The sequence below is a fragment of the Neopelma chrysocephalum genome, unplaced genomic scaffold (genome assembly GCF_003984885.1).
Source record: "Neopelma chrysocephalum unplaced genomic scaffold, ASM398488v2 Primary Assembly neopelma1_89, whole genome shotgun sequence".
Classification (NCBI taxonomy): Eukaryota; Metazoa; Chordata; class Aves; order Passeriformes; family Pipridae; genus Neopelma; species Neopelma chrysocephalum.
This window is the reverse complement of record NW_020897751.1, coordinates 4,083,080-4,096,612: the sequence shown is the minus strand read 5'-3', so window position 1 is coordinate 4,096,612 and position 13,533 is coordinate 4,083,080. Positions and strand designations below refer to the sequence as shown.

Genomic DNA, 13,533 nt, shown 5'->3' with positions numbered 1-13,533 from the left:
AGGAGGGGTGGTGGTTGCTCTTGGGATGAGACACAGTCCCTCTGGACAAGAGGAGTTTGTTGTGAGGAGACAAGGGCAGGCTGGGTTGCACAAAGCAGGTAATTGGGGGAGAATTCAAGGTGAGATGTACCAATGAACTTTGATATTTATGGCTTCTGTAAGACCTAATTCTTCCCTGTGTAGTAATTCAAAATAGTTTTATTATGACTGGCATGGGACCCTGGCTGTTAAAGCTGGCCTAAGCACTTCCGTCCTGCTTTCTGTTTTCAGATACTTAGAATTTCAAAACACCTTTCAGGCTGAAATTTTCCAGGCTTAATCTTTGCCTGAAGGTTCTTCCTTCCACCTCCCCCTTCTTTTAACTGAGTTTGAGATAAGGTGATTCAGTTAGTGGTGTTGATTTTTTTTTTTTTTAAGAAAAGGCAACCCCCCCAAGAATGGAGTTACAATATCAAAAAGAAATGCAGTGCTTTAAACAGCATAAATGTGGAATTAGAGAGGCATATGATTAGCCAGGGTGTTCTGTTTGTTTTGCTTGCTTTTTTTGTATTCAAAAGTACCTGGAGTGTTCTGTTGGAAGGAGCTTTCCTTTGGTGAGGCTTTAGAACTGACTTTAAACTAGAACACTGACTTTTTAGTGTTCCCTTTGGCTGCACTGCACAGAGGTTAAAGCAAGCCCTTGCTCCTGCCTGGCTGAAGGGAGGATACTTGCACATGTGGTGTGAGTCTTCACAATGGATTTTTGGTGCAAGTTGTTTGTCTGAGGCTTAATCTGGTTTTGTGGTTTAAGTGTGTGTGCTTCCTTGCCACACTTCTTTTTTTCTTTTTTTCTAAGTGTTCCAATAGAGCCTTCCCTAAAGCAGGAGGGCTCTTTTTTTGTGGTATTTTTTTGTCTGTGTGACTCACTGTGCAGGCTCCAAGGTGCATGAAGTCATGACACCTCGGAATGCTAACCGGGCCATCTCTTGCTGAATTCACAGCGGGGAGGGGCCCTGCCTTGTCCTCCGGGCACGGGGGTGCCTTCAGGACCGGCGAGGACAAACATTTACGATGAAGGCCGTGGTGCTTGGTCTGCTCAGCTCATCCTGTGGTACTGGTGTCAGTGAGGAAAGGACTGTGTGCCTTCTGTGGGAAGCTGAGGTGGCATCCTGCAATGCCTGTCCCAAGTCTGTAGTTATGCTGCTGGAAAGTGTTGGCTTAAGTAAAGGTTTAATATATCTGGTTGGTTTAAGAGTGGCACACTCCTGTAAAGCAAAGCAGAAAATCTCTATAGCAGTAAAATGGATGGAGAGGCCTCTGTAGAAGACTGTGTATGAAATAACTAATGGTACTGAGCTGGCAGATGAGAAGTTTCATTTTTATTTCTTAACCAAAAGCAAATGGATATTCAAGGATTAAAGAAGAGGGAAAGAGAAAATTAAAGCTAATTCTCTCCTCCTAACTCATTTCCCTTTTCTTATATGAAGTGTTGCACCGAGCAATGAGTAGGTGCAGGGAACTAGGCTAAGTGGAAAAGAAGGCTGGCTTTGATGCAGCTGGGAAGAACATGCAGGTGATAGGACATAATCCTGGAAGACTGAAAAAAGCTTTTGCACCTAACATGAGGGTCAGTTTTTTTTAATGACTCTCTTCTCTCGTGTCTTTTACTTCTTCCTCTAGAGCGTTTGCTGCCAGAAGATGAGGTGCTTTGCAGTTCTAAGTTGTAGATCTGAGCTTGTGGACAACTTCTAAGTCACACTGTGGCCCTTATTGCCTGTCACCTGTGTATTATGGCTTTTTTGAAAACTTCCAGGTCTTGTTTCCCCTAAGGCACAGATTCAAGGGACTCTTTCTTAGAAAGATACCTAAACACTGAAACAAAATGTATGTAATGAGTGCATCTGACTGTTGTGAAACCAGGTGACCAGTGAAACTAGTGACTGCTAGCTGTGTCATTTTTTCCCCCATACAGTCCTCTTTGTTCAGGGGTCACCTGCCATCTTTCATGATGCCATAAAAAAGCTCCCACCATTTTTTAGGAGGACACATCTTTTATCTTTGGTCCCCCCCATCTTCCAACAAGAATCAAGTTACGTAACAGAATCTTGATTGACAATGCCTCTAGAATGAAAACTTGCTTTATTGTTTTTTATTCCTTTGTGTAAAGGGAAAGATTTTGGTTTTACTTTGTGTTTTTTTTTTCTGGAGGCATTCCAGCAGTATGAAGTTAAATTCCCTAATTACTTTGTAGACAAAATTCTCATTATAATTGTTTGGAATTGTGACCAAAACCAAGACTAAAAGATTTAGCCTTTGATTAGCTTTTTAGCAGTATTTGTTGAGGATTATAGCAGTCAGTGGAATTGCTCCACATTTATTACTGTGAAGGAGCAAAACTCAAACAAACTGGCCTTAAATCCAGCTTTCATTTCAGCTTTGCACATGAATTAGAAGAGCTAAGTGGGCTCAAGTAACAAACAGCTTTGGGATGCACTGGAGTTATCTGGGGCAGTTTCTGCAGACCCCCTGGACCTGTCACCCCTCCTAGAGATGCCTGTGTCCCCTCAGGGAGGGCATGTGGTGGGGCCACCTGCTTTGGCTTTCAGGAGAAAGCATCCAAGTAAGTCTGTTTCTCTCCAAGATGATAGAAAAATGCCAACCATGAGCTTCATGTTTTATAATCCTGTTAGGTCCACATAGATATTTTGGTAATATAATGGATTCCTTGCTGTGAAATATGACTGATGTGATACAGCCACTTGTTGTCCTTAAGAAGTGACACGAGGCAATTTGTAACTGCTGCAGATACCAACAGAGTAATTGCCAGTGCTTTAAATGGAAAAGGGAAGGTAGAATATTTTCTAGTGTTGCAGAAAACAAAACTTGAATAACAAACTTGTAACAACCTAATATTTTGGTCCTGCTTGTGGAAGAGTAAACAAAGAAATAGCAATGTAATTTACTTTTATTAGACAAGTTATTTAAAAGATGTTAGACTGCTTTTGTCTAGCTGTTAAGGTGGTTGTGGCAGACTAGTTTTCATCAAGACTATGGGCTTTTTTAAAGGGAAGCAGAGATCTTTTGCTTGACAGGCATTTCTCCCAAGAGCTTGCAGTCACCTTGCGGGTGAGGTGCTCCCAGTCCCAGACAAATATAGCTAAAGTCAAGTATTAATTGAAGGAAAAAAAAGAAAACACCCCCCCAAAAAAAATATATAAAAAAATCTTTTAGGGGTCTGTTCAGGTCTCTTCTGAAAAACCTGAAGTCTCTCCAGTGACAAAATTAAAACAAAATGCATAAAACTGTTGTCATTGTGCCCATATATTGTCATCTGTGATTAAGACAAAGCTTTTGCCATCTTTTATAACGCAGCCAGGCAATTTCCTACAAATATCAGCATTCTTTGCTTAGCAAGCAAAAGGGAAATCTTCAACCACTCTGTTCATAGCCTCTAATTTTGGCCCTGAAAAGAAGCAATGCTTTGGTGTTGTTAGTTTTCTACACTCTTGCCAGACAGGTGTGTTTCTCTGTGTAAAAAGAAAAAAAACAAACCACTAAATCAAAACCAACCAAACAAAAAAGCCCAGGATGATCTTGCTTCTTCAGTCCTGAAGCAACCATTTTGCAACTTTCAAATCATGCACTCATGGAATGGTTTGGGTCAGAAGGGACCTTAAAGATTGATGTGTTCCAACCCCCTGCCATGGGCAGGGACACCTTCCACTAGCCCAGGTTGCTCCAAGCCTTGTCCAACCTGGCCTTGGATGCTTCTGAGGATGGGACAGCCACAGCTTCTCTGGCCAACTTGTGCCAGGACCTCACCACCCTCACAGGGAGGAATTTCTTCCCAATATCCCATCTAAACCTGCACTCCTTCAGCTTGAAGCCATTCCCCCTTGTCCTATCACAATCCAAATGCAGGTAAAGACATATTATCGTGTACTTGTAATAATTTTTAAAAATTACAAGATTGTTATAAATTAAGCTTCTGGTTGATAATTTTGATGGTCATGCTTCCTAAACTTCCACAACAGCAGCAACAACTGCTTATGTCAAGAAGCAATATGAGAAGGCATTATATGCATTCAGTATTCTCAAAAATCCAATTGCTGTTTCCATTCCAGACCTCCTGTAGTCTCTGGTCATACTCCTTCTGTTCCAGGGCTGATAAAGAGAAAAGCCTTTATCTCTTCAGTCCCGCTCCTGATTCACACATTCCCATGTTGCCTGGCCTTTGTTGTTGTTTCCTTGCTCCATAGGCTTGGATTTCCTGGTCTGCCACTGTTGTGTAGCTCAGCCACTAATGGCCACAGATGCTGCTCTCCAGGCCATCTCCACGAGAAGACCACAAGAAACTGGGAAGGCTTTTTGCAGGCTGCCACCAAGTATTTCATAGAGCTGCTGATGTGATGCTGATGCCCTTTTTGCTTCATGGAGTGACCAGTAATGGCCATGTCCCCCTTCCCCCATGTGTCTCCACAGAAGGATAGGGAAGGAGAGTACTCAGATTACCTGCAGTGCAGTGTTCTATTTGATTTACTGTTTCAGTGTCTGACCCAACTTTTATAGAGTGCTTCTGTGGGAGCTGTTCAGGTCTCTTCTGTGACCTTTGCCCACAACTATAAACAACTGCATGTGTCTACTTGGTCTCTCCAGGTTGGATGTTTTGCTGTGATGGAGGAGGGCTGCTGTCCAGCTTGTTTATTGTGTGTTTGGTGGGCATTGTTTTCTGATCTGACCTTAGAAGTGTGTTTAGCCTTGTCTTGTACAGCAGTGCTGGCTCTGAAATGGTATTTGTGTGGAAAAAACCTGCTGTCTCAGTAATCATGTTCATCTGATATGTAATATGAAGATGTGACACAGAATCATCACATCATCTTTAGATAAGATACTTGGTTTATATGTTGTAGTACAGAGGATCCTTTGGCTCTCTACTGCTGAATAAACAAAAGCCAGGCCTCAAAATGCTTTAAATGAGCTATTTAAAGAGCTTTGGGAGTTCTGTTAGCCATGGTGGGTACTGTGGCCAGTGGGCAGCTTGCTCAGGGCTGGGACAAGCAGGAACAAGCTTGATCAAGTGAGCTGGTGGCCCTGTGTGTTGGTTGTGCCAGCCCAGCCCAGCCCAGCCCATCCCCTCAGCAGGACAGTGAGCTTCTCTTGGTGCAGGGCTGTTTGGGCTGCACTAGCAGAGCTCTCCACACCTTCAGCACAGCTTGGACCAGGCTGTGGAGAAGTGCAGCCTCTGAAGGATCACCCTGTTGTCTTCAAGGTGGGGTTGAGGTCATGGGAAGGAGTGATGATGTCAGAAGCCTGGTAGTGCCCTTCTCTTTTCTATTTCCTTTAGAAGCCAAGAGTCCCTTTCTTTTTTTTTAACTTCTATTTTAACTGAGAATTTTGGCCATCATTCCCATACTTCCTGTTCTTCCCTTTCTTTCCCTCTTCCCATCAGTGAGGTGCAGGTGGCCTGTAGGTGGACATAAGGAATTCAAGGGGATGATGGCAAAGAGAAGGCACCCTCCTGCCTGAGACTAGAGAGCCTCTGGCTCTACCTGCTCCCATTTTTAGGCTGCCCTTGTCTACCCATCTGATCTATTCCAACAGCTAATAAAGTTTTAAAAGCGTTCCACAGGTTCTTAAAAGGCACTTAAGGTGCTTAAAAATCCGTACTTGTGAAAATTGCGTTACTTTAAAAAAACCAACCCAACCCACCTTGAAGGAAATTGCTTTGGAGGGCAAGGACTGTTGTATCTTTTGAGATGATTCAGTTGTATTTGGGGAATTGGGGGACTTGTGCATTGCAGTTATGTTTAGGGGCAAAAGCTTGGGACAGATGTGTGGTGGTTTTTTAAAGATAAATATATTGGTCATAACAATGGAGCAGACTCAAGGGAAGGGGTGGTTAATGAACTGTTAATAAAGTTGAGAACTTAGAACTGTCATAAAGCAGTAAATGTGATGCTGCCTGATCATTTGAGCTCCATTTATTTCTTTGTGTTAAAGGCCTTTCCAGTATACTAATATTTCCAGAGTTTTTGTGTTAATTGAACATAGCATCCAATACTGATATTTCTGATTCTTCCTCTCTATTTTTGAATATTAAAATGGTCAGTGTAATATATGTGCAGCTCTTATTAAATACAATCATATTAATGCTGTTTTGTATCTTTTTCTGTTTTAGAGTTGGTGCTGTATCAGCACAGGGAGCAGCAATGGGAGTGCGCAGTTTTCTGTTGAAAAGGTCTCTCAAGAGCTCATGATTTTTTTTCCGTTTCTCCTCTTAACATTCCTGCTGCTCCACAGACATGGCTCACCACGCCAGGCCTTCCAGACCAGTCAAAAAAGAAGAGCTGGGCAAAAGGAAAACTAACCAGGGCAAAAAGAAATCCAGCCAAGTGAGAAAGAAAACCACAAAGACTTCCACGAAAGCTGTTAGTTCTGGAAAAGGCAAAAAGTCAGCGCAAGAAAAAGATGTTAAGAAAAAACAGCAAGAAAAGAAACCAATCGTGAGCTCTTCAGGTAGACTTCTCAGGAGCAGTGTAACCAGAACCTTGTCTGGAGCGTCTTGGGTGAGTTTGGAGAAAGCTGACAACATCCTCTTTCACAACCAGGATTCTTTCAACATCAATGGCTTTACAATGTCTCTCCGTAACCGACCCTTCTCCCCTAGATTGTCCCAAACTCCGGTAATTGCAAAACCCAAGAAATCTGCAGTGCAAAAAAGGCTGGAAACAAAGGAAAACCATGAGCAAGGAGCCCTGGCAGGAGTAGAAGAGAAAAACGATGAAACAAGCAAAGCAGTTTTGAAACAAGATTTAGCACACGATGAGTTGGCTGCTCTGCCAGTAGAAGGTTCTCCCTGTAGTGCAGGTGAAGGGCCTGCTATCCCATGTGCCAGTCAGGACAAGGAGGTAGAAATACCTGGAACAAATGACTCTGTTCCAAACAGTTGGGTAACTGATGGTACAGAAGCATCAGGGGTGAAATCTAAGCATGATGGCCTGCCCTGTGAGCAGATACCCAGTGGTCTCGACATGGGTAGTTTGGCTGAAGCATTTGTTGAAGGTGCTGTGCTTGTGCTTCCATCTTTTCCTTCCAACTCCATAATCACCTCTGAATCTGAGGTGTGTGGGGAGACTCCCTTCGATGTGGTGCCCAGCAGTAAAGAACCTGACCCCAGCTCTGCTGATACCTCAGACCTCAGCTCAGCAGGACTGGCACAAGAGTCAGTCACTCTTGCCGCATCCCACATTGAAGCAGAGTTGGACCTGGTGCTACCTAGTGAAGAACAAGACCCAGATTCTGCAGCTGCAGTTACCTCTGAGTTTCACTCACAAGATTTATTAGAAGATGCAAGGTCACTTGCAGAGTCCTGCTTGAAGGCAGCCTGGGATTTAGAATCTGAGAATAAAGACATTGGTTCAAATTCCAGCTCTGTAGCTGCCACTGAATCAAATTTGCTTTTACATTTTGAAGGTGCAAGCTCACTTGCAGAATCCCCCATGAGACTGGTTGTGGATTTTGTACCCGTTCCCAAAGAATTTTACTCAAATTCAGATTTGAGCTGTACAAGAGAAAAGTCAGAGTTTGACACAAAAAACATATTTACAGTATGTGAATCAGTCTCCAACACCTCTTTAAACAATATTGAAGTGGAGGACATAGAACAGCTTGTTAAATGTATCGATGCAGAGACATTAATTTTGAATTCAGGTTATGTCCCCACTTTATCTTCAGATTTAGAAAAAAGCACATTCAGTAAAATACCTGGTGAAAGCTCTGGACAGTTCTATGAAGGTTTTGTTTCAGAGTTGCCTTCAAGGCTGGAAATCTCTGCTCTTGCCTCAGAAAAAGCCATAAATGCAGATTTGCCAGCTGACTCAAGACTGCAGCATAATGATTATTCATCACAGCTGGGAAGTGTCGGAGTAAGCCTGAATCTGGTTCAGGACAACGTGAGCAACAGCACTGAAGCAGTTGAGGCCTCAGGGCCATCCTCTCTTAAAAATCCAGCTGGTGGTTGCCCTGTTCCATATTCATCTCTGCTCCCTATGCTGGAGAAGAAGAAGCGAAGGCGCTGTGGAGTCTGCGAGCCGTGTCTGCGGAAGACGAACTGCGAGGAGTGCAGCTGCTGCAGGAAGCGCAAAACCAGCCACCGGATATGTAAGAAGAGAAAATGTGAAGAACTGAAAAAGCCGCCGCCGCCAGTCACGCTGCCCTTCCAGGTGAGCCGGGGGAGTGGCAAATCAAGTCGCTCTTTGGAGGCTTGAGGTTCATCTTCAAATTCTGCCCTGGGAAATGCTGTCCCCACTGTACAACTCTAGAGGGTTCAGGGTTATACTGTTGGAGCCAACAGGTTGTACAGTAACTTCCCCTTGTTATGTGGAGAGGTGTAGGTTAGAGTGAGCTGGAGTTATTCTTGTTCCTGCTTTGTAAATCCATAGAATCAGAGGTAAGTGTGGCTTTAGCTCTGTGTTCCGGATACTGGCACATTGGCCAAAGAATGAATTAATTGGAGTGCATGAAGAGATGAGAGATTTGAACACAAAGTGTGGGGAGGAGGGAGATTGAGGGTAGTCCTAGGAGACTGAATTACTAGGGAGAATGGTGGTATTTCAGAATACTTCAGGCTAAAAAGCAAAGGAAGGCAGACTGTTTGCTCTTTGCTTCAGTTACAATAATTTGCTTGTAATGACAGATTTGATGGAAATAAATTTATAAACTTCAGGACAAAACTGTAGCTGCATTTTCCCCTTTCGCATCTTTCTGCCTTTCTAATTGTCTGTTCTTCTGTTTCTCTCATTTCACTTCTCCTGCCTCTCTCCCTTTGTCTTTTACCACATGCCCCATACATACTCTCTTTTTCTGTGTTTCTTACTCATTTTTCTGATCCATCAGCCTTTTATAACCCAGGTCATTACTTTTGGAACAAAGAGGAGGGGAAAAGACAGTCTGTATGCCCTTGTGATAACAGCACTGACCTTCTGAGAGATTTCATTTCAAGATCAGGCTTTAAATCAGGTAAGTAGGGAGTTGAACATAGATTTCCCACATCCCAACTGAATTCCCTGAGCTCTGCAATGTTGGCCTCTGCACTGCCAGGTCCTGCTGGAAGCGTTCTGCTTCATGTGATCCAATACTACCTGAACCTCAGAGCGGGAGAGGCTGTCTTGGGAGTTAAATCACTGGGACATTTGCCTTGGGATGTGGGAAACTGAGGTTCAAGTCTCTGCACCAGTGTGTGCTGTGAGCGGAGCAGTTCACACTGGGGACAATGCACCTGCCAAACCTTTCTCAGTAGCAATTCCATTACAACGGTGTGTTCTTGCAGCACGCAGGAATTCCCGTCAGCTGCTGAGATCCAGGAGAGCTCCTGGTTTCACTGCTCTGGCCTGTGCTTACCAGAGTTGGCTGTTCTGGTTGTAAGGCAGGCAAGCAGAATGAAGAGTCCTACAGCTGTGAAGGGATATGGTACGTTCCCCTTCGTGGGGAAAGTATATTTTAAGCTATAATGTTTAGGGAAGTAGGCTTAAACAGCTTGGCTCAGAATTCATTCAAAGACTCTGTCTCAACTGCTCCTAAATGCTCTTAAAAAAAAAGGGGATGGGGAGGGACAGCTGTGTGACTTTAGATATTAAAACAACAAAGGTGGTAGAGACTTAGCCTGACTTTTTACAGCAAAAGAGTAATGACATTATGTCCTTTTGTATATTTAGTCAGTAGGCTGGAAGAAGCTCATGGGAGAGAATTGGTGGAGTTTAGGTAGGAAGTGTTCTAAAAGTGTTCTAAAAGTGTTTTAAAAAGGGGTTTGGCAGGGTTGCTGAAAGGAAGCACTCCAGTTTTTCTGTCAACCTTTGTTTTCCAGGCTAAACATACTTCTTTTCTTGTTGCTCAGGCTGACCTTCTCCTTGCAGATTAGCTTTCCTCCTTCACCTTTGTCCTCTCTGGGCACTCCTTTTGTTTTCTTTATTAGAGATTCCTTGTTTTTATTCTTTTCTTTGGCAGCTTTTATTTTGATGTGCTTTTACTTTATTGGATTGGTCACATTCTGTACAGTGCATTCAGAGCTGCACCAGAGGCCTCCTTCATTTCTCGTTAAATCTTGTATGAAGTTTCAGGGAACTGCATGGAGGAAATTAAGTATTCCTGACATTTAAGAACATGTCAGATATTTTCTTATAAAACTGTATTTAAATGAAACCTGGTGCCTTTTCAGATATTCCTAGAAAGGAGCTTTGCCTCATTTCTAAACTCTAGAAACTGTACTCTAAGGAAATGAGAGGAAAGTATTTCTACGATGTTACATGAGCTCTTTAAAGATGTTGAGATCCAGGAGAAGGTGTTGGGGGATGGGGAACACTCTGGCACTCTGTTCAGCAGCTATCCTTTAGATAAGATTGCAGGGAATCCCATTGTGTTTTCCCAAACTGGTAGCACTAGGACTTGTGTGACAGTAATGAAGGCAGCTGGGGAAAACCCAAAACTGTGGGTCTCTGTCCATGGTATAGAAAATGAACATAAATAATTAAGAGAAATGGGGTTGGCTTCAGTGTGTTCCTTGCTCAGGAGAGTCATGCATCTTTCTCATGTTGGTGGAATGTGAGCATTTTTTGGAGGTGATTCACTGGGAGGAGAGTGTAGGGGATGGACATGCTCTGCGTGAGCATAGTTTAAATGTTGGTGTTTTGCCTTAAAGGGAATTATCTCTTCTCATTCTAACTAAAAAAATGCAGAAGTTCCAGTGAAGTCAGTGAGAGCTCTGCATTAAACAGCTGTATAGCCAGTGCAGGTGTTGGCAATGCACACATGCTGCTTATGAAAGTGTTGGTTTTCCTTGAGAACTTACATGGATTTTTGCTTCCAGGGAGTAAGGCCTGGCTGGTAGAAGTTGTGCCTGTAAACTGAAGGGCATATTCCAACCCCCCTGCCCATGTGTGCACAGGCATTCCACCCTCAGAGAGTATCAGTTGTGTTTGGAGCTCCTATTAAGTGACTGTTATTTCCATTAATTCACACATAATCCAGATGAAGATTTGAAAACTATATTGAACCTGAAAAATATCACTTAAGAATAACATTCCCATAAACCTTCAGTGATATTTTACCTTCCTGAATGTAATGGGTTTTGCAGGGATGTGACATCATGAAAGTTTGGATCAAGTATTGTGGGCTCCAGTTCCCAGCCCCTGCGTGTGGCAATATTGTTCCCCTTCTTCCTGAGGGGTTTGCACTGGGGCTGTTTGGGGAGGAGTTGATAAAAATCCTGAAATATAGGAGGGAAAACATTTTTTCTTTTTGCTTATTGAAATGTTTTGAAAGAGCAGCCTAGTAAATGTAAGCAGGGCTGAAAGCCCGTGCTGGGGGGAGCTTTAGTTTGTGTGAGGTAATAGTTGGATTTAGTGGGACCTGTAGTCAACAAAGTGACAAAAAAGCATCAGGCCACTGAGTGTAAGTTTGCTGGGTTGCCCAAGGTGTCTCCAGACATCTTGTTTAATAGCTGTAATCTGAGTAACATGGGATATTAAATAACAATAAGGGCCTGCCTGCTTGTGGGTTTTTAACATGCTGCCGAAACCCAGACATATTTAAAAAGGATGCTGCAATTCAAGTTGGTTGGGAACTTTCCAGTCAGCCATTCCTTGAATGGAAAGTGCTGATTTAACAGGAAGCTTTCACGGCTACTATCTGTCTCGATGCAACTGTCTTTGGGGAAAGCTTCCCAAGGTTCCAAATGAAATTTCAGCTTAAAACTTAAAAAGGGGATGAGAATTATTAGAACAGCTTGGTGGTAAGGGCTTTTTGCCTGATGCAGACAGGGGCTTGAACTTTGGTCTCCCACGTTCCATCTATCTGCTCTTGAAATTTTTTTTAAAGGTTTTGCTCTGCTTTGGAACACAACTAAGTGTTGAAATCCAAAAAAACCCAACACCAACAACAAAACAAACAAACAAAAATCAAAAATCAAAAACCAATAAAACCCCCAAACAAGCAAAAAACAAAAAGCAAAATGGAATTCTTGTTTTTCAGCCAGGCCTAGCTATAATCGAGAAACTTAGACTTCGTGGTATTTATTTTACAATAGACTCTAGAAATATGGAAGCCACTTGAATTTTAAAATGAGTGCATAGAAACACTCCTGGAGTGTGGCTCTTGAGTTGAAGGGGGGAGCACCCAGCTGGGCGAGTTTGAGGTGTGTGATGAGCAGAGCTGCACAGGGGGCAGGGCGGGGAGCTGCAGTAGGGCAGTTTACTCTTGTTTTACACACACACTGTGGGGGTGGAAAATAATTGACTTGTGCTGCTTTACCGTTCTGTGATCCTGGGTGTGGACTCCAATGCAGCGTAAATTACAGTGAGGTGGATTAGTTTGTGCTCTAGTTATTTTCAGAGGCTGTATTTAACAAGTTCCCTCTTCACTGCTCCTTACTTTCTGTGCTAGTCTTTAAAGCTTTTAAGGGGAAATTTTTATTTGAAGAGGTTTCTTTCTTTCCTTGGTGTGAGGATCCATCCTAACACGAGAGGAAAGTACTTGAGTAACAAGGAAACCTGAAATCACTGTCTAGTGCACACACTAAATTGGGGACTAAGTCAGAATATTGGGTCTTAGGTTTCTAAGAAAACAATTCTTTTTCTGGACTGTAAAGCAATTTGAGTAGCCAAAACTGCAAAGAAGAATCAGATCACCGAGTGTTCTTTTTTTATTATGCATAAGGACCCTTGCAGACTTGGGGAAAAAATCACAAATCGGTACTTTTATTTTACCTGATCCTAAATCCTATTTAATGCATCAGTCTGGTGCAACAAATGAGGAGCTTAGATATGAGGTAGCATCAGACAACAGAAGTGGGCAGCAGCTTTTTCTGAAGTGATCCTCTGCAGAAGGAGCTCTGTGTCCCTGCCTGGGCATTTGCACCAGTGACCGGCCAGGGAGTGCGTTGCAGTTTAGCAGCAGAGGCAGAAAACAGGTTCAGATTGCAGTCTGTAGCTGATGAAAAGATGTTCTTATTGGGTTGGTTTGTTTGTTTTCTTTTGTTTAGTGTACAGCTGCACGGCCAGCGTTCTGGTTTAGATGTCAACTGCAGATGGTTTCAGTGAATGCCTCGGTGGCTGCAGCGTTAGATACGCTGTGATTTGTTTGTTGTCCTCAGCGAACGTCTGTGATCCAGGAGGGCTCGGTGTGACCCCTCCGCCCTCCCTCCACCCGTGTTAACGTGGAGCTGTGGGAAAATAATGGCCCTCGCTGTTTCTCTGGTGGCAGTTCCCGCCGCGATGCCTTTGCAGCAGCTCGGTTCTGTCGGAGCCGTGTCCCTCCTCGGGGCCGTGCGGGCGGGTCCGGGGCTCCCGCTCCCGGACTGGCATTGCCGCGGTTCCCGGGGCTCGGGCAGCAGGCCAAGGAGTTCCTTGTCTGCGGGCTCGCCCGGGTGAGCGCCGGCTCCTCCCGTTCGCGGGACGCTCCGTGCGGGAGCGCTGCCCGCGGAGCCGCGGCCCGGGCGCCGCCGCCCGTGCACGGCGCCGTGCGCGCGCGCGCACGGAGCCACGCGTGCGGGTGCACGGGGGC

General features: G+C 44.0%; 1 protein-coding gene across 8 annotated transcripts in view; it reads left to right on the top strand.

The window, feature by feature from the left end:
• Positions 1–13,533, top strand: part of TET1 (tet methylcytosine dioxygenase 1) — a 96,048-nt gene that overhangs the window by 27,774 nt on the left and 54,741 nt on the right. For all 8 annotated transcript variants that reach the window (XM_027693031.1, XM_027693037.1, XM_027693036.1 and 5 more), the window contains one exon: positions 6,158–8,201. In XM_027693031.1, coding sequence (XP_027548832.1) covers positions 6,282–8,201 — 1,920 coding nt within the window. In that variant the 5' untranslated portion in view covers positions 6,158–6,281. The remainder of the gene's footprint in view (positions 1–6,157; positions 8,202–13,533) is intronic.